Below are 23444 nucleotides of genomic sequence, written 5' to 3'. Positions count from 1 at the left end.
TGCTTCCTTGCAGCCAGGGCAGCAAACCTTGGGGGTTAATATTCCCTTTTCCAGTTTATACTGGAGTCTCTCAGTGTGATCACTGAGGGAAAGGAGTGCATGGGGGCAGCACGGGGAAACTGAGTCTGTACAGCACCCCGAGGGTCTGTGTGCATCACCCAAACTCAACTGTAACTGGAAGCCAACATACAAATAATGGCAATTTTCTCTGGGGCCTTGGCTTGGGTTCTTCCCCTGTCCAGCCTTACAGAAATAATGTGCCAACTCTGCTGCTGTCTGGTGGGAGACAGTTCCCATTTTCAGGTGGAGGTTTTAGGGGTGTGCAATAGGAAGGCTCAGCTTTCTATGCCTCGTTTGAAAAATTCCTAGGCATCCTAGGAATAAGATGCATAGCAAGAAACACCAAACAGAATGCTAAGAACACCAAAATGAAACCCAAGCAAAACAGGAAAAAACTTCCAAACCAGTTTTTCAGCTGTTGTGCTGAGGGAATTTTCATTCAGCATCTTGTAGGCAGTGTTTCATGTCTTACAGTATGAAAGTTACTGAATGTAGCTCATCAAGACAGAATGCTGTGATATAATTTAGAAGCTCATTAGAGATCATAATCACAGTGACAGATGTTGGTGGGAAGTAGGAACCATCACAAAGAAAAATAGAGAGCTGTTTGTCATGAGGGTGCTAGATCGTGGGGGCTACATTTTCTGAGATATCTAAGGGATTTGATTATACCTTGGAGGTTTCCATCTAGGCTTCTTAGTATATAAATTACTTGGAAAAAAGGCACTCAGGTATTGAAAGGCCTTTTCAAGACTTTGCTTGTAAGACCAATAAATTGAAAGTGTGTCTGCTAACCCATGCTGGAGCAGGGCATGACCTTCTCTTGGGTAAGCTGTGCATCCCACAGCACATCCAAGTGATCCAAATGCTGTGAGATGGGAGAGCTATGCCTGAGGAAGGAGCAGTGGAAGCAGCTGAAATATGCAGGTAGCTGGAGCACAGGTTGGTGGCAGAGAAAAGGGCTTTTAAGGGCAGCCAAAAGGTGTGACTTGGCCTGTTACTGGGGTAAGCGTGAAATCATCTCCAGATTTGGAGATGTGCACTCTTCCTTTGTGGCACCCACTTCCTCTGGATTGCACCATCAAGATTGAGACAGATTGTGCAGATCCTGTGCAGGAGGAGTGACTCGGATGTGGCTGCCAGCATGAGCGGTCTGTGCGTGCACAGCTCCGTCGGGACGGAGCGGAAATCCTGCCCTGCCCGAAATCCTGAGTGGCAGATCCTGGCCACAGTGGGGCTGGAGGCCCATTGCTATTGCTCCTGTGTGATTTGGGAGCGCAGAGATGGAAAGGGGGCCGGTGGCCAGCTTTGAGAAGTGGAACTGCAGGGCCTCAGAAGTGGAAGTAGGTTAACAGAATCATCATTGCACTCTGCTGGCATGTGGGCTCACTGGGGTGTGAAGTCACCTGATGGAAGCATTGCCCAATAACAGAAATCCCCCAGCAGAAAATGAGCTTTTGTTGCTGCAGTGCTGTTCTTCTGAGGTGTTCCATCTGCTTTAGAAAGAGTGTCTGACTGAGCCCAGCGACGCTTCTGTGAGAACAGCATCTCTAGTGACAGCTTCCAGCTGTCTAGCAGATGAGAGCACCCAGGTGTCATGGCAAACAGGGAGGGCAATTATAACCATCCCATTTTACTGACAGAGGGATTCTCTTGCAAGGCAAGAAGGGACCACCTAGTTGGTCTGTTTGACAGCTGAATGTCCTTAAGTAAGCATTGAAAATGAGGCTGAGTGTGTTCTAAGTTCATACAAGTAAATATAAGAGAATAAGTCCAAATAATTTGATTTATTTTACCTTTGGAATGTGGTGCTAAGCAGTTTTAGATGTTTAAACTTCTGTATTAAAAAGAGGAGAGTCCAGCAGGACCACCTCGGGGCTCAGCCTGACACGGCTGCCCCGGCTCTTGGTGGCCCTGGCAGGGCAGGAGGGGCTGCCATGTGCCACAGGGCACAGAATGCAGTCAGAGCCCTGAGCTGGTGCTGTGGCACAGATGATCTCCATAAACTGTGATGACATTAATCTAATGTATGCGTTCTCCTACGAATGTGAATACCAACAAATACAAATCCCATGCAAATCAGGCGCTCGTGCAGTATGTGCGAGCGCCTGAACATCTGAGGACTCAAATATTATATCAGAAGTTGTTCTCAGACACGCCTGTTCCAAAATTTGCTGTTACATCGCCCTTCTGTGTTCCCATGGGAACTCTCAGGTGAGGGAAGATGTGCCTCCTGCTCCTCTTCAGCTAAAAGAAGTTTGTGAAGTAAAACCTGGCTTCCCTGCTGGATTCCTCGTCCTTCCCCATGCCTAGCTGCCTGGAAAGAGTCCCCCAGCCTCTGTGGTTTCCCCTTGGGGTGGGGGAAAGGTGGATGTTAAGCGTTACTCAGAAAAGGAAGCAGTACCCTCTGCCAACTGGCAAAGAGCAAGTGCTGGCACTAACTGCAGGAGAGAAATTATTCACTCATTCTGCAGGAGCACGTACTGGGAATCCCTCTTGCAGCCCTTGCCTGGCTGCTCCAGCTGTGCCTGCTGCAGCCCAGGTGCCTGAAGGGACTTGGGGATGTCCCCCAGGGGAACGGGGAGCTCCTTGGGATGGTGTCTCTCAGGTGAGAAAGCTTTGCCTTTCTCAACCGAACAAAGAGGGGTGCAAAGGGCAACTGAGAGCTGTGCCAGAGTCTGTAGGAAGGGAAGGAGGGAGTGAATGTACTGCCCTGCGGTCAGCAGCATGGGGTATGCAGGTTGGAACAGGAGAGCAAAAAGGTAGGAACAAGTGTGCAGGAACACCAAGTGTAAAACCCCACAGTCCATGTTTTGGGGATGGTTTTTTTTTAGCTGCTGGGCAAAGCTTAAGAGTTTCAAAATGGTGCTGGATCTCATAAAATGAAGTCTGATGGATTCAGCAGGGTTCATAGAAACACCCCAGGAAGAACAGGGGGAAAAGACAGGGGATTTAGGAGAGGAAGCAAGCTTGTCCAGGGGGTTATATCCCACATGAAGACTGGTCTCCCTTAAAAGTGGCCAGATTTTGTGGTGGCACAGGGAGACTGCTGATGGGACCTGTCCTGGCAGTGGCAGTGGGTGCTTGCCTGGCTTCCAGGAAGGGGGTGCCACCGGAGCACGGCAGTACAGCTTGGAGGGGCGGCTGGCTTTTCTCTGCCATCTGGAGCTCACAGATGTGATGAGCAATGTACCCTGAGACCCCTTCCAGCCTGCCCCTCACTATCCCCTCTGTGATCTTGGCTGCTCAGAGGGTTCCAGGGACCTGCTGACTTGTGTGCTGAGAGAAAATAATCTGGTGTCTCATAGTCAGTGGCAAATTGTGTGGGCTGAGATCACATTTACTTCTAGCCAAAGCCTGCAAGTATTCCATGCATAGCCCCCCTTAATGAAAAGCCTCAACCTCTGCCAGCAGGTTAAGAGTTAGGGCCAGTAACCCCTGGCACGTCGATAAATCTTGTGCTGAACTCATTATGTCCCCAGCGTGCTCGTTCAAGAGGGATTCACAAGAGGTAATACAGGGGTGACCTTTGCTCTGCCATAAATGCGGCTGCACGTGAAGCAGCTCCATCAGCAGGCTCTGTTTTCAGCTCCCTTCACTCGGGGCAGTTTGTCTCATCCAGCAGCTGCAGAATCACTGCTGCATCCTGGCACCATGGTGCGAGCTGATTGCCTTTCCCTGTCCCCTCCTTTCAGGTGGCTCCTTCAGGTGGCTCTTCCCAGGCCTCCCTTTTCTGACCCTGTGGGACTGTTTTCCCTGTCCCCTTGACTTCCAACATACTTTGTAATTTTGACAATGTTGATTTTTACTGCAGCAAGGGGAAAATGTGGCCTTTTTTGACAGCCAGATTGCATGTTTGTTTGTTCTTTTATTTTTGGCTTCTTAGAGCTTTTTGCCACTTTTCACTTTCTAATTGTCTCTTTTTCTAATCCAGGCACTTATGCTCAAAGCCAACATTTCTTATGGCAAATTTTTATCACCTGCTGGCTAGAACAGAATAGAAGAAAAAACAGATTCTGGCTGAAGGGGCTACAAAAGTAAGAAAACATAAAGTCTTCTTCTAGGGATTTCTTCCATGATAGAATACAAAAAAACAGTGTTTAGAGGTGAAAGACCTCTAAACGGCTGCATGCAGAAGTCTGGCTTAAGCTTTAGAGCAGTGTATCTCTGTAACTTGAGAGGAGGAAAGTGGGATCCCAGTTTATGTCGCAGGGGAAAAAACCTACCAAAAAGGAATTGCTTGAGCACCCAGATGGTTTGCAGCTCAGGATAATGCTTTGGGGGCTGGCAGGAGACAGGAGGTAATGAGCAGGTCTGATGTGCAAGGGAAGTCAAGCAGAGGCGGTGGTGGCACAGGGCCCTGGTGGGAGAGGTTGTGCTTGCTGAAATGGGATGCTGCAGTGCAAGACTGGCAAAGAAAGGAGAAGCAGTCTTCAATCTCTTGGGAAAAAGGCATCTCTGTGTCTTGAATACCACTGTCATGTTTGGAGATGGCTGAATTTTTTCAGACCCTGTAGGGTGACAGTACTTTGCTGAGATGGTGCAGGGAGTCATGGGTTCATTGTTGTTTTTACCAACATTTATTAAGCAATAGACTGGGAAACCTCCGTGTTCCTTGGAGGCAGTGGTATCTGTCCCCTCCTGCTGAGGTTTCCCTGTTCCCTTGGTGTCACCAGGAGCTGTAGGATGCTGAGAGCTGGCTCTGGGGACGGACAGAAGCCCTGCTTGCCAGGCAGGAGTTAGCTGCAGAGGACCTGGGAATGGGCTTGGTCACTCCTGCAATTTCAGTCTCTGCGGACACTGGGAAACCAAAAGACAGAGGCAATGGTGGCAACAGGTAATGTTAACAGGTTTGTTGTGAATGAAGAGACTTAATGCCAAATAGCACCGTTTGGGAATCCTTGAGCAGCAAGCTCGCAGACAGAGATGACAAGCTCCCTGTGGATGAGAGGAGCACCGAAGCGTCGCTGTCAGAGGTGGTTAATGGAATTGGGTTCCTGTTTACCTGGCTCTGGAAGGAGGGCTTCTGCCTTGACTGGTGGACTCTGAAGCCTTTAGGTAATGCACAAGTGCTCCATGTGAACCCTGTGCACTGCCCCAACACCTCGAATGTCGGGTGCCAGCCCTTCTGGGAACAAGCTCCCAGCCACAGACCATCCCCTTTGTCGGTGGCTGCTGAGTCCCAGCTCAGCAGGACCGACCCCAGCCCAGGCCAGGGTTTGGCAGCCACCATCCACCTTGGACCACGTGTATGGAATCCTCTCTTTCCACCCCAGCTATTGTTTCTGAGGGCCTGTTCACAAAGGCTTTGTGTGCCTGCTTGCTTTGCAGTAGCCCGTGAGCAGGGCCAACCCACCCATGTTCCCTGGGAGGTTATTCCTGGCTGAAAAAGCTTTGCTCCATGCAACTGATCTGCTTAAGTGCACTTCCCTTCCTTGCTTTCACTCCACTAGTCAGGCTGCAGAGAGAACGTCTGCCTTTGTTCTGATGTGAGACCCTTGCGTAGGTACACAATCTTCCCCATGGTGTATGCTTTAAAATAGACAAAGTGCCTTTTCTGAATTGCGATTTAGATTGATTTTGATAGAGAGGATGGCGGAATCATACACAGAAGAAAAAAATCTTTAAAAATGAGAACGGAAGCAAATATAGTTTAGTAGTATACTCGTTACAGAATGAACAGCATATTGTATGTGCTGTGTTAGAGGTATGTTATGAATAACAAAAGCACTGGAGCATTTACATATTTGTTTTCAGAAATCCTGGCAGTTGGATTTCACCATTCTGCGCCTCTTTGCCAGAATCACTAAACAGTGGTACATATGGCTTCTGAAGTACCATATGCCATGGAAAACGTTAGCTGATGCCTATACTGATGCGACACGCTATAGTCTTTATTTAGATTTTTTTGCAGTTTTGAACAAAGAATATTAGATCATGCAAAACATTGTGCAAGCAGTATGGAGTAGTACATACAGGAAAACATAATGCATTGTGCCCAAAGAAAAGGCAGCTAAGAAAAGGAGAAGAAAGGGTGGTGTTGGGAATTAGAATGTGCACGTGCCAAGAAAGGCATCAAAGGGTGGAACACGGCTTTGTGCGGCCAAGGCAGGAGGTTTTGCTGTGCTTGAGGCAGAGTCAAGAGCTGGAGCTCTGTGGACGTGCACGCTTTCAATCAGGTCCTGTTTCTAAGAGATGCTGCCTTGTTACAAGTACCACTCAGGCTTAAATCTAAGTACATGCTTGAAATCCTCAGACAGCAAGGAAAACCAAGTGCATGAGTACTCTCCTAGAGACCTCCGTGTAGAACCAGGGATAACTGCTCTCTCTCCCATATCCTTGGCTGAAAATAATGATGATGAACACAATGAGTTTTGCGAGGAGCCTCTTGAACACAAAACAAAATATAGTTTCCAACGCAGCGACCTCAAAGCCCAAGCTGGCTTTAGGAAGTGGATCCAGGCTTTTGTTTTGACAAGTTTTTAAATCACTTTTTCCCCCAGCTTCATCTCACCTCACCATTACTGCGCTGACATCGCTGATGTCAGTGGCACCGCCGAACGCTGTGGGGAGCCTGGTGGTGGGGCTGTCAGGAGCACCAGAGGAGAAGGTAACCCTGAGGGGAAGGAGAGCAGGGAGGTGTTTCTTGACACCATGGCTCCCTGCCCAAGCAGTGCCCTGCTCTCCCCTTTCCCTTTTCTTCTGGCTCCTCTGTGTGCAGACCATTGCTCCGTGAGCACTTAATAGGCTTAACTTTAAGCACTGGGGTAGATCCAGTGGGATTACTCATGTATTTAAACGAAGGTACAATGTTTGGAGAGGCAGGAGAAGCATCTCATCTGTGTCTCTTGATTTGGCTCCTGCGCTTAAAGCCACCCAGTTCTAGTGTCTGAGAATGAGAGGTTATGGGATTCTCACAGCCTCTGCCAGAAGCGTGTTGGGGTGTTTGTGGTACAGCAGGTATTAAACCTCAAAGAGGAAATTGGGGGAATCTCTTAAAACGTGCAGACATTCATTGGTTGAGGCCGAGCAAGTAACCAGGAGAGAAACAAGTCCAGCGCAGAAACAGAAGGTGGATAAGGCTCCATCCCGAATGCAGCCGGAGCAGAACGACTTCCTGGGGAGGTGAGAGCAGAAGGAAAGGGCTCACAGCTGAGCAGTGCCGCAGATGGCCAGGCACGGCATGTCGGGGAAGAGCACGTGTGGTGTCAGAAATGGGCTCCACCATTGGACAGTTGTGCTGGCCTGGGACAGCTCTCGGTGTATGTGGGCATTTCATAGCACAGGTAAGTACAGAGAGGCCAGTGCTGGGGGACAAGCCTGTCATTCCCTGCCTGGCTGAAAGAAGCATGAAGGTACTGCAAGCTGCCAGTTGTCTTTCATGCCAGTGGTCTTGCAAAAGTACTGATTTAAAATTTAACAAACTGAGGCTGCCACAGGAATTATCTGTGAGGCCAGAGCTCTGTGTGTGTATGTAGGTAGGAACCATCTCACATGTTTTATGAACCACTACCTGAATGGATGTAAATGGAAATAGAAATCAGAACAGAAGTTAAGGGAAAACAGGGCTGAGGGGAGCTTTCTATTTGAGGTTGCCTCCCAGGCTCCCTGGAAAGCACATAGTGGCTCAAATTCAAGCTTCATTATGTGGTTGTAAATTTATTAAATTAATAAGAGGGGAAGAGTAACATCCTTACATCTATCTCTGATCAAGGTGTTTTAATTCCTTTGTAGGAACAAGTACCTTCCCAGAGCAGAGAAAAATGGAGCCTCTCTTCTGGGAGAACGATGTTTGTAGCAGTGCCAAGCAGATGCTCCTTCCTTCCACCTCTGGTCTCCACATGTCTCGTAGGGCAGGGCGCTGAGTGCCTAGCCTGCCCAGGGTGTGCAGCTGCCCCTTTGGGCTGTGAACCAAGCTGTCAGGGCCAGCACTGAGCCCACTATGTCACGAGCAGGGCGGCTGTCCAGGCTGCAGCAGGTAGAGCCGCAGAGGGGATGGCCATGTGTGCCAGGCTGCCCCCTGAGCAGGTCAGCACAGCTCCCTCACCTGGCCTGGGTGCTTCTCCCAGCTGTCCTGGCATCAATCTCCCTGCCTTGTTCTGGGCGTTCTCCATGAGCACAAGCAGCCCATTTGCTTCATTAGCCTCATTATGTTTCCTTTCCAAAGAGCATCCACCACTGTCTGCCTTGTGGTTTGGAGAAGGGTTAACGCTTTCCCCTCCCAAACCTCAGCTCACCAGCACATCTCCCTTGTGCTGCAATTATTGAATGACACTTCACAACTTCATCTCTTCTCCTGCTACATCTGCTTGCTGATCCCCTGTGCAACCTCGCTCACATCCCAAACATCTAAATGCATTGTTTCCTCTGTTTCTCCTGCCAGCATGGAAAGGAGCCATCCCTGAAGCAGGATTGCCTGTGAGCTGGCAGCAGACGAGTGATTGGCATTGGGCAGCACTGCTGAGACTCTGGCAGGCCGTTTAGCAGAGAACCTTGGCTAATGAATGTCATCCACACCTAGCAGATGTGCCACTGCCTGCCATGCCAGATTTTTGACATAATACAGGGCTGCTGGACAGCACGGTGCTCGGGAAGAGCCAGGGAGTGACTCGTGCCTTCAGCGTGGCGTTTGGTCCCGCTTGTGCTCTGTAAGAGGAACGAAACCTGCGGGGGGGAGGGAGGCACATCCGAGTCTCCTGCTCCTCGGCCCTGCTCTTAGCGGTGCGTAAATTCCGTTTGTGTTGTTTTCACTCGCGTGCCAGGGATTCTTAAAATGAAAACCCACAACTTTTTTTTTTTTTTTTTTTGGTCCCCTGTGCTTCGAGCATCGGCTCCTGCTGGGCCTTTCAGCGTCTCATTGGGTCCCAAGACAGGGAACCGAGCAGGGGGCTCAGTGCCCCCCGGGAGCTGGGATGGCTGCGGGCAGGTGCCTGGCACCTGCATCTCGCCGCCGGCAGCATCCCGGGCTTCGTCTTTCCTCTCCTGCCCTCCATCGGAGGGAAACAGCATTCGCCGGGCACAGCGGGGGGCCAGGGGGGAGACCGGTCCCCCGTGCGCCCTTAACCCCTCCGGGTCTGCGGGACTCCCCCTCACCCCTCCCGGGCGTGGGAGTGGGAACGGGACCGCCTCCTAATCCCGGCCTAATCCCGGAGAGCGGCAGCAGAGCGGGCGGCCGCTAATCCCGGCCCGCCGCCGCTAATCCCGGCCCGTGGCCGTGGGTCCCTGCCTGTGTCCCCGCGGGCTGGGGGCGATGTCCCCTCCCCAGAGCGTGCAGTGGGGTCCCGGCTCGAGTCCCCGACTCTCAGGGGCCGTAATTCGGCTAATGACCTGACTCGGTCGTTAACCCGCTGTTTGCCGGGCGGGCGGCGGCTCAGGAATGGGCGGGGGCCGCTCTCGGGTGGGCGCTGTACGCCCGCTGCTCCTGCAGCCCCTCCCAGGCTTCTGCACCCCCTCTCCGGTCCGCCGCCCTCCCGCCTCCCCGCGGCTTTTTTGGGGTGATATCGTTGCCGGCTTTTCCCGTGCTCCCGGGACCAGCGAGGAGGGGGTCTCCGCAAACCCCTTCCGGGGAGGCAGCCTGGAGGGCCGGGGCGGCTGCGGGCCGTGTCCTGCATCACGGGGAGCTCCGGGGGTGTCTGGGGCTTATTCGCTCACAGCCGGCTGGAAGCCAAGTTGAGTGCTGCGTGGCCGGGCCGAGAGGCAGCCGGGGAGAGCGGAGCGGGGGTCGGCCCCGGGAATCTCGTACCCCAAGCAGCACCGCTCCGCCTCGCTGGCTGCGGGAGCTCGGGCTCCGATGCGCCGTTTAACGCAGGTCGCTCTGCCGCTCTCCCCGGTTTTTTTGCTCGGCCTCTTTATCTTTCAATTGCAAAGCAATTAAAGGTCTGTATGAATCTGCGAGCATCCCTCCCCGCGGGGCCCTCTGATGCCCGCTGTATTGCCCTTTAGATGCCTCTTCCTTTTTTTGTTTTACAATTGTTGTATCAATATAATGCTTCCTTTCTTCCTCTGTCTCTATAGATACAGATATACAAGGCAAACCAAAGGTTTCGGCTGCTATTCAGTGCCTCCTCATTTGTCCCAGAGCCGTAACAGTGGTGCCCTTTCTCTTCTGGCTGCTTTTCCCTGCTTCTGGAGCAGCAGTTATGGGAGAAGCAGATGGCTACTGATTGGGTGAGCTTTGTGGCTTTAATACTGAATACTTTATGGAAAAGGACTTTATCATGCTTGGTTGGTCAGAGGAACAACGGGATGAGATTTATGACTAGAGAAAATAAATCTTTTTAAGTTTCAAGCTCCTTCACACACCCCACGTCAAGTTGCTGCAGCAGAGCTGGAGCTGAAATCCTCTGCATCTTTATTTTTTCCCTCCCCCCCTCCCGTCTGTCTGTCCTTTCACTGCTCTCCCCACCCCCCCTGCACCAGGGTTTAGGAAACCTCTACTAACTTTAGGGACTAGTCACTCGCTGGAGAAGCCAGGGCCCACAGAGCCCCCGGCAGCACCAGGGAGAGAGGGGCTATCCCTGCATGAGGGTTATTCCCATGACGGGAATGTGCTGGGCACTCAGCTCCTGCCAGAGCTCAGCCACGCGGAACTCAGCGGCCACCCAGGGTCCGGTGGGGAGCTCTGAGTGACGTCCTCACGGACCCGACAGCAGAGAGGTGGTGTGGCCGCCAAAGAGACGTCCGGGCCACCGCTCTGAGCTCAGGGCTCCCGAGGGCGGAGCTGGAGCCCAGCACTGCCCGGCCCCAGGCGCCCCACGCCGGCCGAGGGCTTTGGGACCGGCCCTCGGTGCCCGTGCTCTGCGCTGGCCTCCAACTGCAGCGTGCCCTCTGCCCGGCCTTACACCGAGCCATGGCCAGCGTGGGACATGATGCTGGCACACGGGGATAGAACAGCCCGAGGGTGTACAGGAGGCGCAGGCAGATTTCAGTCCTGCGGGGATTCCCCTTTTTCCATTTCTCTCCCTTTTCTGTCCTTCGTAGCCGATCATGTCTTCTGTCAGGCTGTTAAACGTTTGAAGGAAGGTGAAGCTAGGTGAAAGCTTTCCAGGTTTTAAACCTTGATGCTGCTGTCGGGCCAAGTAAGGAGGAGAAGCAGAAAGCCTGAGAAAAATAATTTTGAGGTAGAAAGTCAGCAGTGATACTGGGCTATGTAGGAACCGTTTAACCAGCCACCTGTATTAGGTTTGGTGGTCTAGGTTTTGGTCAGTAATAAAAAAATTTCTATGACCCTTTGGTGAATATGCAAGCCAATATTTCTAACCAGACTCTGCTCAGAAGAAAATAGAGGGAAGTTCGGGCACCATCAGGGATGAGGAAAGAGCCGAGATGCCTATGGTGTGTCTGAACCATGAGAAAGCAGGTAGGGAAGGTGTGTCGGGTTCCTGGGGAGCGGGAGTGTTTGCTCCTTGGGATGAACCACAGCTAAAGCTGCTATCTGTCCCTTTATAGGGATTTGTGGTTTTGTGGCAAGGCGGTGACCTGACCTGGGAGTCCAGCATTGGTGAGGTGGGGCCGAAGGGTCGGAGGGAACAGGAAGGGACAGGCACCCAGGTGTGTTTGGGAGCTGGGCTGCAAACAAAACAGAATGTTCCTGGTGTGCCTTGGCTCTGGCAAGGATCTGGAGGTAGGCAAACACTCACCTGCTTGTGGATCTGAGGACTCTCAGTGGGTCCTCGTGCTGTTCAGCAGAATCAGCAGTGGGAGAAGCACTGCTCATGTCTGTAGCATGGTGGGATGTCTTGGGCGACCCAGCACGGGGCTTCCCCAGGAAAGGAGCTGTCCACGAGCCTGCTGACAAGCTGAAAGGATGGTTTCAGTCATTCAGCTGAGGCCCCGATTTATTTCCACTACAGAGGCCTGTCTGTCTCCAGGGAAGGAAAGCATTCTGGCTGCATTTCTCCAGGCACCAGGAAAGCTTGTGGCTCCACATTTCATTTTGAGTGGATTTTCCTTTCCACCTGGTGTGCACCTCCGGGGCACCACAGCTGCCCCTGCCGCTGGCAGCAGCAGGCAGAGAGGGTGTCAAGGCAGTTCTGGGCATCCCTTCGTGCCCCCTCCCCACGGTGCCCTGGCCCCGCAGAGGTGAGTGTGGCTGGGCTCGTGTGCTTCTGGGGATTCGTGTGTTCTCTCGGTGATTTCATTTTATGAGTGACTTTATTGCAGTCACCTGGGAGCTGGCTCTTAGCTCTGTGTGTGTGTGTCCTCACAGGAATAACCACACACCCGTAGGCCTGGTGCATGACACGACTCAGGCAGTGTCTCCCAAAGGATGCTGGAGTGTTTCTGGGCACAGGTTGAGCAGCCTTTCCTGGTCCCTCTGCTCTCCCCTTCCCGCGTGAAGGTCAGGGACGAAAGGGGAGAGTGACACCCCCGGGAGCAGGTGCTGTGTCCCTTGCAGCCGTCCCCACGATAACTGATGGCGGGCAGAAGACGGTTATCACGGTGGTTAGTGATAACGGTGTCCAAGCATCCAGGCATCCCCCCTTTGCCATCCCTTCGGTCCTGCAGCCGCCTGGGTCCCCTCCGGCCAGGGACCTTGATGCCTGTCGGGGCTGGCTTCTGTGAGAGTTTGGCTCGCCAGCCCAGCCCCTTCTGAGCTCAGCTCTGGGGCTCGTCCGCTGCTCCTGGGGCTTCCTTCCCCTGGCCCGGGAGCTGCTTGTGCCGTCCAGGGCAGAGCAGGGGCTGTGATTTTGGAGGGCGGGGAGCGGCGGGGGTTTGCCGGCTGCGGGCGTCCCCGGGAAAACTGCCGGAGCTCCCCAGCCCGGGTTGCCCCTGGCACTCCGCAAGAGATTTTCTGGAAAAATAAACGAATAGAAAATCCGTGGATGTACCGAGCTAGGAGCAGGCAGGCGGGAGGCGGCCGGCAGCGATCGCACGGCCCCATGGGGTGACACCGCTCTCGCCAGCGGCGCGGCGGGGCCCGCATCGGGCCCGGCGCACTTCGCCCGTGTCCCCCAAAATCCCGGCGAGGCATTTCCGCGGGGCCGGGAGAGCGCCGCCGGCACCGGGCTCTGCGGGGCTTGCGGTGGGCGCAGCCGGCGGAGGCATCCCCAGCAGAAACTCCAAAAGAAAGACCCCGCATACATCCCAGTGCCGTTCTGCTGGTCGAAGGACGCTGTTCCCTGGCATCCACTTCTAGACTGGCATCAGAGGCTGAATAAAAGCACAGAAATTCCGCCGCTGTTCTTTCCAGTCCCGGGGAATTTCGGTAGCTTGGATCATGCCGAGGCGATTTGGAGATCGTCTACGTGCTGTGTGTCCCTTAAAATTCTCGCGAATGAAATTAGCGCGTAGGTTTTCTTTCCCCCGACTAATGACAGTCATTCGGACAATTTATATCTTACAGCGAGAGCTGCAACACCGGGGAGAAAAAAATGGAAAAAGAAACAGAAATAGAAAAAAACAACCACCACATTTGAAGCAGGAATTGACATAAAAATTTTTCCAGACTCCCATATTTTTAATGTTATGAGAATCTCCGTTTTAGGAGACGCTGCGTTTTGTCGAATTAATAAGATAAATGTTGAAAGCATATTATATGCAGCCTTTAATCCTAATGCAAGGAAAATCGTAATTATGTGGAGGATAAGTGAATTTGAAAGCCAAACATCAGCCCACTCTCTGCAAACCCCGCTCCGTTCGCCCCTGGAAAATGCTTTGTCTCTTTTTTTTTTTTTTTTTTTTTTTTTTTTTTTTTTTTTTCAGAGGTTTCATGTTCTATTTTTAATTATTTTTAAATCTGTTTTGTATCCGAAATGACGACGATCAGGGAGGGACCGGTAAACACTTTTCCACGCGGTAAACCCCTTATTTCGGCACAGAGCATCTGCGCGTGTCTCTGCTCCCTGGAGCCACGCGGGTGTCTGTGGATGCGGGAGCCCCGCGTGTGCAGGAGAGCCCGCGGCCGCCCCCGGCTCGCAATGGCCAGGGAAGGGCCGGGGGCTCCGGCCGGGGCTGCCCCGCGCCCCGCTCCTGCGCCGGGGAGCGCGGGGCTGCCCGGTGCCGCTTTTCCGCACGCCGGGCCTCCTCCGAGTGCGGGCAGCGGAGGGCCGCTCGGAGGAGCCGGGCACGGCCATCCCCGCTCGCCTCCGTCCCGCGCAGGAGGGTTTTTTCCGCTGCTCCGCTTGCCCCTACCTGGCAGGTGCGGGGACGGGGCGGGAAGCGGTCGCCGCGTCCCGGCGCAGGGCGGAGCGGCCGTCGGGCCCCACCGCTGCCCGCCCCGCACCCTCGGCGGGCCGAAGCGGAGCCGCGGCCCCGAACACGGCCGCTGCCCCGGCAGAAGGTCGCTGGGGGAACGCGCCCCGCGTTCCCCACCCCCTTCCCCGCTAGTGGCCGGTGGCGGCGGGTCCAGGTGAGGGGCGGGCGGGCGGCGAGCGGGCAGCCCCGAAGGGGTTAACGGGAGGGACGTGGGCTGTCACGCGTCATTGGGCAGATTATGTGCAGCAAACAAAAAGTGTGTGTCTGCGTGCCAGCCCCTCACTGCACCGGGTCCGTCTGCACCGCGCGCCTCCCGCTCCGCCGCCCGCACGGCCCGGCCCGGCATGGAGCGGCGCTGAGCCCGGCAGCCAGCCCGGAGCCGCCTTTGTGCCACTGTCGGGGCGAGGATTATCCCCACCGTCCCTGGTGAGTGCCGGCGGAGGGGCCTCGCCGCCCCCGCCGCCCCGGAGCGGGAACAATGCCGGGGATGGCCGCGCTGCCGGCGGCCCTGCCCGGGCTGCGGGGACCGGCGGCGGAGCCCTCCGGGAGCGGCCCCGGCGCCGCCCGGCCCGGACAAAGGGCGGCCGGGGGGAGGCAGCGCCGCGGGGCCGGGGGCTGCCCGGGGAGCCGGGGTGATGCGGGGCCGCGGGGAGCCGTACGGGGCCCGCCGCCGCGGGGGGGAAACTTCAGCGGGGGCCGCTCGCTGCCGGTGCTTTCGTTTGTCGAAATCTTTCCTTCGGGGAAGGGATGTGTCGGGCATCGGCGGAACGGGGAGGGCGGCGGGGAGGCGGCCGGGGCGCCTTCTCCCCGGCATCCGTTGCCGGGGAGGAACCGGGACCTCCGCCGCCGCTCCGGGGGGGTGAAGTTTCCGGCCGTGCGGGAGCCCGGTGGTACCCCGAAATCGGAGAGGGAGCGGCGGAGCGGCGGAGCCGAGCCCGGTGCGAGCGGCGGCAGCCGTAAGCAGGCGCACCGGGAGGAGCAGCGGTCCTTTCCCGAGCCAGCCCCAAATGACGGATTTCGATGGCAGATGGGGCGGGGGGAGGCAGCCGTGCGCTAATCTGTTCGGGAAGGGCGAGGGCACCGCAGCCGGGCGCGATGCTCCCTCCCCGGCCTCGGCCCCGCACCCTGCCCGCTGCCCGCGCCCCGCCAGCTGCCCGCAGCCCGGAACGCGCGGCAGCCGGGGCTCACCCCGCTCCATAAATAAGCGTGTCGAGGTAAAAATAATTACCTCTGCTTGCTGCTTTTAATTAAAGTCTCGGAGGGAAAGTGCTGGATTATGATAATGAGCAGCCATACGTTCCCCTTGTCGCGCTGAGCGGGAGGTGAGCTGACACGCAATCGGCGACAATGACAAGCCACTGGAACCCACCCGCTCCCCCGGCATAGCCCGCAGCTCGGCCCGGCTCCCGGGCTTGCCAGAGGGAGACCCGGCGCCTGCCTGGGACAGGACGTGGCCGGTGGGATTCCCGGGTACTGACCAGAGCTAGCTCCGCAGCGATATCTAAAAAAAATAAATCAGCGAGGCAGAGTCCCCGCACCTCGCCTCTGCTCGCAGCTCCTAGCCCGCTTTATTTTTTTTTTTTTTTTTTCAGACCGGAGAAACTGCTCGCCTGTTTTTTTTTGGTTTTTTTTTTGTTTTTTTTTTTTGGTTTTTTTTTTTTTTTTTTTTTTTTTTTTTTTTTTTTAAATTTGTTTGTTTGTTTGGTTTTTGTTTGGTTTTTTTTTTTGGTTTTTTTTTTTTTTCCCTTAATTTTGGGAGGTTTTTTTCTTAATGTTTTATTTAATAATTCAAGTCGATTTTATTTTGTTTTCTGGGGCATCCCGGTGTACCGCTGAGCGGGACTCGCTGCGGTAACGACCTCTCTCTGCCTCTTTCTCCTCCCGCAGGGATGGAGGACGCCGGCGTCCAGCGGGGAATATGGGACGGGGATGCCAAGACGGTCCAGCAGTGCTTGACTGACATTTTTACCAGCGTTTACACCACCTGCGACATCCCGGAAAATGCCATTTTCGGCCCCTGCGTCCTAAGCCACACGTCCCTGTATGACAGCATCGCCTTTATCGCCCTCAAGTCCACCGACAAGCGCACCGTCCCCTACATATTCCGGGTAAGAGCCGCTGGTGCCCGGGCCCAGCCGCCGGTGCCCGAACGCGTCCCCGCCGCGGAGCGCGGGTCGGGCCGGGGAGCCCCCGCCGCCGGGAGGCTGTCCCGGAGGGCAGAGCCGCGGCTGTCCCCGAGGGCAGAGCCGCTGCCGCCGCTCCTGCTGCTGCCTGGCCCCGTGCTGTCGGTCGGTCGGTCGGTCGGTCCTTCGGTCCGGTGGATTAACGCGGGCTTTCAGGTGGACACGTCGGCGGCCAACGGCTCGTCGGAGGGGCTGATGTGGCTGCGGCTGGTGCAGTCGGCGCGGGAGCGGGAGGAGCAGAACCTGGAGGCCTACATCAAGAGCGGGCAGCTCTTTTATCGCTCCCTACGCCGCATCGCCAAGGACGAGGAGCTGCTGGTGTGGTACGGGAAGGAGCTCACCGAGCTGCTGCTGCTCGGCCCGGCCCGGGCCCCCGCCCGCACCAACGGTGGGTGTCCCGGGCGGGAGGAAGGTGCGGGATCCCCGCCGCCGGGGGGAAGCGGGAGGCGGCGGTCGGCTTCGGGATCCCTCCCGCTCCTGATACCCAGACTCTCTGCGGATATCCCGTCGGCGGCCCCAGCTCACGGTGCTCTCTCTCTCTCTTCTCTGTCTGTCTGTCGTGCCCGCCCGACGCAGGATCGCCGCCCTTCGCCTGCCCCGAGTGCAGCCAGCGCTTCCAGTTCGAACTGCCCTTCGCCGCACACCTCCGGTTCCGCTGCCCCAAGAGGCTGCATGGCCCCGACATGGGCCCCGCCGCCGAGGCCGCCGGCGCCAAGGACGGCGCCGGCAAGGAGCAGGAGCCCGGCAAGTTCGGGAAGCCCGGCGGGCCGCCGCACCATCCTTTCCCCGGGCCCGACGGCGGCCCCGCCGCCAGCACCAAGCCCTCCACGGACTTCCACAACCTGGCGCGGGAGCTGGAGAACTCCCGCGGCGGGCGCGCCGGGTCCCCCGGCCGGCCGGCGCCCCCCGAGGGCGGCCCCGAGGCGGCGGCCGGGAAGGCGAAGCGGCGCTTCCCCGAGGAGGAGGAGCGCGGGCCCGGCGCGGCGCGGGGCCGCTTCCCGGCCGAGCGGCCGGGGCTGCCGGCGGCGCCCAAGGAAGAGCCGGGCTGCGCCCCGCAGCAGCAGTACCGCGCCGCCGGCTCCTACTGCGGCCTGGAGGAGGGCGGGCGCCTCTTCGCGCCGCCCAGCCCGGAGACCGGCGAGGCCAAGCGCAGCGCCTTCGTGGAGGTGAAGAAGGCGGCTCGCGGCCCCGAGCCCGACGGCGGCCCCGAGGAGGGCCCCGAGCGCGGCTCCCCGGGCGCGGGCGGCGCGGAGCCGGGGCTATGCCCCCGCAGCGGCGCGGGGGGCCCGCTGGCCGCCCGCCTGGACGGCGGCAGCCCGGCGCGGGGCAGCGCCTTCAGCACGGTGCCGCAGCTCGGGGCCGGCCCGGGGGGGCCCGGCGGCGGCGGCGGCGCCGACGAGCGGAAAAGCGCCTTCTCTCAGCCTGCCCGCTCCTTCCCGCACGTCCCGCCGCTGGTGCTGGGGCCCAAGCTGGGCGCGCTGGGCGAGCCGTGCCCCGATGGCTCCGCCGCCCCCGGCCGCCTGTACGCCGCCGAGGCGCTGGCCGCCAAGCTGCCGGGCGGCGGGGAGGCGGCGGGCGGCGGCGGCGGCGGCGGGGGGCTGCCCAAGCAGAGCCCTTTCCTCTACACCACGGCCTTCTGGCCCAAGAGCTCGGCGGCGGCGGCGGTGGCGGCGGCGGCGGCGGGGCCGCTGCAGCTGCAGCTGCCGTCGGCGCTGACGCTGCTGCCGCCGTCGTTCACCTCGCTGTGCCTGCCGGCTCAGAACTGGTGCGCCAAGTGCAACGCGTCCTTCCGCATGACCTCGGACCTGGTCTACCACATGCGCTCCCACCACAAGAAGGAATACGCGCTGGAGCCCCTCGTCAAGCGCCGCCGCGAGGAGAAGCTCAAGTGCCCCATCTGCAACGAGTCCTTCCGCGAGCGCCACCACCTCTCCCGCCACATGACCTCCCACAACTAGCGGGGACACCCCCCGGCCCCGGGACCCCCCCGGGACCCCCGCGCGGGGAACCCCGGGCCGCCCGCCTCTCCCACCCTTCCCCTTCGATGCACGCGTTTCCACTGTCCGGGGAGGGGCGGGGAGGGCAGCGGGTGAGGACGAGGAGGTGAAGAAGAAGAAGCAGAAAAACGAAGGTAAAATTACAAAAAAAAAAAAAAAAAAAAAAAAAAAGAAAAGAAAGAAAAAAGAAAAAAAAAAAAAAAAAAAAAAAGAGCGAGAGCGAGAGAGAGAGAGAATCACCGAGGAAAAGAAAAAAAACTCAAATGACTTAAAAAATACATTTTTTAAAATGTCATATATTGCAACATATTGATGCATTTGTCATACGTTTCTACTTAAATTATTAAGCACTTATGGTTTAGATGTAATAATAATTCTATGTCAGGGTAAATTTTTATTTTGGATATGAAGCTAAGGGCGAGGGGAGCGCGGCGGGGCCGGCGGGCGGCGGGCCGGGGTCCTGCATGCACCGGGCGCTACCCGCGTCCAGCCCCGCCGCTCGCGCCCCTTCCCCCGAGTGTCACTGGTGCCCGTGGAATGGAGTCTCGCTAGTTCCGTGTTACTTTCCCTTTCCCGTTTGGGTTTGGTTTGTTTTTTTTTTTTTTTCCTCCCCCCTCTGGAAAAAAAAAAAAAAAGATTTATTAAACTTTATAGTTTATCCGGGTATGTTGGATGCTTTGACAATAAATGACTTTATTTTCTTCAAAGCAGCTGGACGTTAATCGATGCGGGGGAATGGGCGGTGAGGAAGGGGTGGCCCCTCGGCTCGCGGCGGCAGCGGGGCCCCAGCCGCGCCGCCTCCTCTGCGCGCCCCTTCCCTGCTTGCCCGCCTTCCCTCGGCCCCTCTGACATCTGTCCGTCCTTCCTCTTTTTCCAAGCGTCTTTGCTTTTGTCCGGCATTTTATTCAGCCTTTATGCCTCTCCTTCATCCTTCCTTTCTTCTTCCTTTCGTGTTTTGGATTGTCTTTAATTTCTCTCGTTTTGCCTTTTTTTTTTTTTTGCCTGTCTTTCTTTTTCCTTCTCTATTTCTGTGTTTCGGTATTTTCCCACCTCACCTCTTCCTGGAGCCCGTATTGCCCCCCGCCTTTGCCAGGGCTATTGGTGGTCCCCGGCTTGCAGGGTGGGCGTAGCCGCGGAGGTTGCCCAGAGGTTTTTTGGGGTGGCAGGACCCAGGGAAGCCCCCAGCCCGCGGCGTCTTAGCGTGGGGAGCGCTTGAAGGGGCCAGGGGTGGGTGCCCTCTGTGCTGGCATTAACGGGGTGATGGCACGGCAGCCGGGCACGCACGGGAGGACCAGGACCAGCGGGATACTCCGGGCACGGCTCCGCAGCCTGCTCCGAAGCGCTCTACCCGCAGCGAGCGCGTTTAGTGCCAGCCCCGCGGGCTCTGGGGGCACCGGAGGGCTCTGGGGACGCAGCAGCCCACGGATGAGCACGAAACCCATTTCCACACTCGGGCTGCCGTCACCCTGGCTCCGAGGTTGTGCGTGGCAGCAGGTCACTGGCAGGGAGCAGATCCCAAAGCCGGAGCTGTGCGAGGCCGGGGCCCACGGCAGAGCGTGAGAGCCCCACAGAGCCACGTAAATGGGGTCCAGGCGCCACCGGCGTCTGCTGCCGTGGGGTTTGGGGTCTGCACGGAGTACCCGGACCTGCTGCAAAGCCTTTCCAGTGCCTGGGGAAGTGCCTGCGGCTTCGCGTAGGATAGCCTAGGAAGGTCCCTGTCGCGGACAGTCCGGCTTCCCGCTGGTGTTTCTCACTCCCTCAGCGAGCTGACCCCGGCACGGTGCCCACAACACCAAGCCTTGCCAGGAGCTGAAGAGACCCCTCGGCTCTCATTCCCTGCCTCAGGAACTCGCATAGCTTCACCTGCTGCCGTCAGTAGCGAGGACGAGGCACTGATCATCCCGTGGATTTTCCTTCAAAGCGGTGCCAGCCCCGCGCGTCCCTTTCCTGAGGGTTCCCGGGATGCTGGACGGGGCCCGGGGGATGCGGGCGGGCTGCGGGGATGCCGGGGGCGGCAGAGGTGGGTGGGCACCGCCATCTAGCGGGGCCGCCGCGGGGCTAGCGGCAGAGCTCGGGCCAGCTCCTTCCCGGGATGATGCTCCGCACTCCTTCGCTTCTCCACGGCCGCGGGCCGGCTTCGGTACCGGCTTCCTCCGGCCCCGGCGAGGTTCACCCCGAGCGGCGGAGTTAATTCCGCGCTCCCTGACTCCCTGCGTTTGTCCTTCTTCTGCTGGAGGGATGGCGCTTCCCTGCACGAAGGTGCGCTCGGGAACCCAGCACACACCTGCAGCTTTCGGAATCCCTTCCATATACCCCAAACATTTTATGGCCTTTCACAGCCGTGCAAGCCGTGCCCTGGCAGCATCCTGCAGCACCTCGCTTTCTAGGTGTTCCTTGTGACTCTCTCAGAAGGCACCGGGCTAAGCCCCAGGACTTCTCCCATCGGTTTTGGCTCAGCCTGCAGTCAGCTCCCTAAAAACACTGTCAGACAGGGCACGTGTGGTGCAGCGGATGCCCGCACTGTTACTGCCACACAAAGCTCCCACTGTTTCTCTCCATAAAAATCTATAGAGTAGCGGTCAGGAAACTTAATCCAGGACTTTGTTTTGGTGAAATCGGATATCGAACTCCAAAGTGATAAATCCAGCTCCAGCTGATACTTCTGCACAAGCAGAATGTGCCGTAATAAGTGACCATGAACCTGTGGAGTTGGGTGTTGCATGGAGGGGGTTCACAGCAGCTCCCCTTGGGCCGTTTGGGCTCAGGGCTCGGCCACAGCAGGTCCCTCACTCCCCAGAGCCATGCTGGCTCTCCTCAGGTCAGCATGAGCACCATGGCCACATATTGCTCCTTTGTCACTTTGTCAACATTGCTGCTGCGTGGGAAATAGAGAGAGAATCCCCTCCTTTTTTTTTCCCCCCCCCTCCCTCTTCTTCTTTTTCCCTTTTTTTTTTTTTTTTTTTCTTTCTGTCTTTCCCTGTCGGTGGTTGACACTGTGCTGTGTCTGCAGAGCACAGAAGCTGACTGGGATGTGGCACCTGCTGACTTTCCCCCATGCAGGATCCTCAGCCGGTACCATAGCCCAGAAAATCCAGTGCTTGGACATTCCATGGGCATTATTTCTCCGGGACAGAACTGCCCCTGTAAACTGCATCTCACCTGTAGCTGGGCCACATTGCAAACTATAGCAGTGATAGTAACTCCAAAACCAGATATTAATGCTGTTTCTGGGCAGCAGAAGCAGCTTTGCACCCCCAGAGGCTTGTGTCTGAGGGTGCAGTAGTCAGGCAGGCAGGGGCAGCAGACCCACAGCCTGTGCACCTTGGGGCTGGAGCTGGGGGCAGCTGCCTGCCTCAGGGCCTGATCCTGCCCTGCAGAGGCCAGCAGGAGCTGTGCCTCCACCTGCACACGGCAGCAGCTTTGGGAATGGATCAGCACCGGGCGCTGGACACCGGCACCTGAACTCCTGCTCAGGGCACGGGCTGTGCAGCATCTCACAGGGATTCCTTTCCCTAGCTCTGGGAGAGATGCACAAGCAAGGCTTTCATGATGTAACCTTTGAGCATCCTCGCAGCAGGCCTGGAGATGCCGTCCCAAAATCTCTGTGCTGGGTTTTGTTCTGCACACGAGGATGCAGAGCAGCTGGACCGAAGGAGATCTGCCGCCCGGCGCTGGCTCTGTTGGCTGCCATTGAGGCTGAGCTCCTCTTTGTACCGTGTCTGTCTCTAGTTAACCTCTAAGTGGTTCACATTGGAAAAGCAGATATTAGGATTTCATTGCAATACCCAGCTCTTGAGACTGCATTGCTCAGCTGCGATGTCTACGAAAGGCTGGAATAGTTCCCTTGCTTTGAAAATCATAGAGCTGAAGACGGTATTTCTTCTCCACTTTCCCTGCTGCTAAGGCCTGATTTGGAGTGGGGAAAGACCTGATGCAGTACAGAACATGCTTTTTATGGGTTTAAAACAGATACACACAAACCCCAAAAATGCAGGGAGGAAGTTTCTGTGAGATACAGTGCTGTCCTGCAGAATGCTGGAATGGCTGGTGCTCTGAGCTTTATTTTAAAGATTTTAAAATTAATTCGGAGCTTTATATAAAATACTCTACATTTCATTTGTTAGAATTTGTTTTATTTTATTATCCAGGCTTTTGATGTGGCTTCTGAATGCCATGGAGGGCATGTTAGCCACTTGCACCTCTGCTCCCCACAGCACCTCAAGGTAATAATCATCTGAATTAAATTCACCTGGTTTAAGGCAGCCCTCTTGGTATTAGACTTGGTTCTATAAAGCTCCTCAAGCATCCCCAGTTCTTGCTGTTTCAGGAGTGGGGGCACTTTCCAAGGGTTTGCAGGGTGACCTGGGGACTGGCAACCTCCATTCAGCTGTGATGAGTCTTCTTCAGGCACATCCTCACTACTGAGGGTTTTTTTTTTTTTCCAGGCTCTGCTGGCTGGTCTCTTGTCTCCTCATGCTTTGCCTCACATATTTTTAAGTAGCAATTGAACAGCACCAGGCTGGCATTGGGAGTGGGGAGCACTCCTGTCGTGCAACTTGCAGGCCTGGTGCTCTGCAGCAGATCAAACAGGCTAGGAAGAGTCCTTGTCATCTTCAAACGGGGAATTTTACACTTGAAACCCAGCTTATCCTCTCCATTTGCAGAGTTTTGTCTGTAACTGAGCCCTGAATAATTTAAATAACATAACATCAGCATTAGGCTTCCAAAGCTGCTGGTATGTGTGTGAAGGTTGCTGCTGCCAAAGGCAATTGCACACAATTGCTCCAGGAAGTTCACTATTATACCTACTTATTTATTTAGATTTAAGTCTTGTGTTTGCTTTGGTTTTATGTTGGTGTTTTTGGGGGCTTTTTTTTTTCTTTTATTTTGAGGTGTGCTACAGGAGCACCTGGAGTATTTAAAATGGATGTATTAGGCAGGTGAACAAATAGAGAGCACCCAAAACCATACAGGTCATGCCCAGAGCATCACCTGTGAGCTCTCAGAG

General features: G+C 56.2%; 1 protein-coding gene across 1 annotated transcript; it reads left to right on the top strand.

Moving 5' to 3' along the window:
- The first annotated feature begins 14560 nt into the window (after window positions 1-14560).
- On the top strand, window positions 14561-19104 carry PRDM8 (PR/SET domain 8). The gene is made up of 4 exons (XM_056489616.1): window positions 14561-14682; window positions 16144-16364; window positions 16596-16827; window positions 17016-19104. The coding sequence occupies exons 2-4, from the start codon at window positions 16146-16148 to the stop codon at window positions 18395-18397; spliced, it is 1833 nt and encodes a 610-aa protein (XP_056345591.1). The 5' UTR covers window positions 14561-14682; window positions 16144-16145; the 3' UTR covers window positions 18398-19104.
- Window positions 19105-23444: the final 4340 nt, after the last annotated feature.

This window comes from Oenanthe melanoleuca, chromosome 4 (genome assembly GCF_029582105.1).
Source record: "Oenanthe melanoleuca isolate GR-GAL-2019-014 chromosome 4, OMel1.0, whole genome shotgun sequence".
Taxonomy (NCBI): Eukaryota; Metazoa; Chordata; class Aves; order Passeriformes; family Muscicapidae; genus Oenanthe; species Oenanthe melanoleuca.
This window is presented reverse-complemented; position numbering and strand designations above follow the sequence as displayed.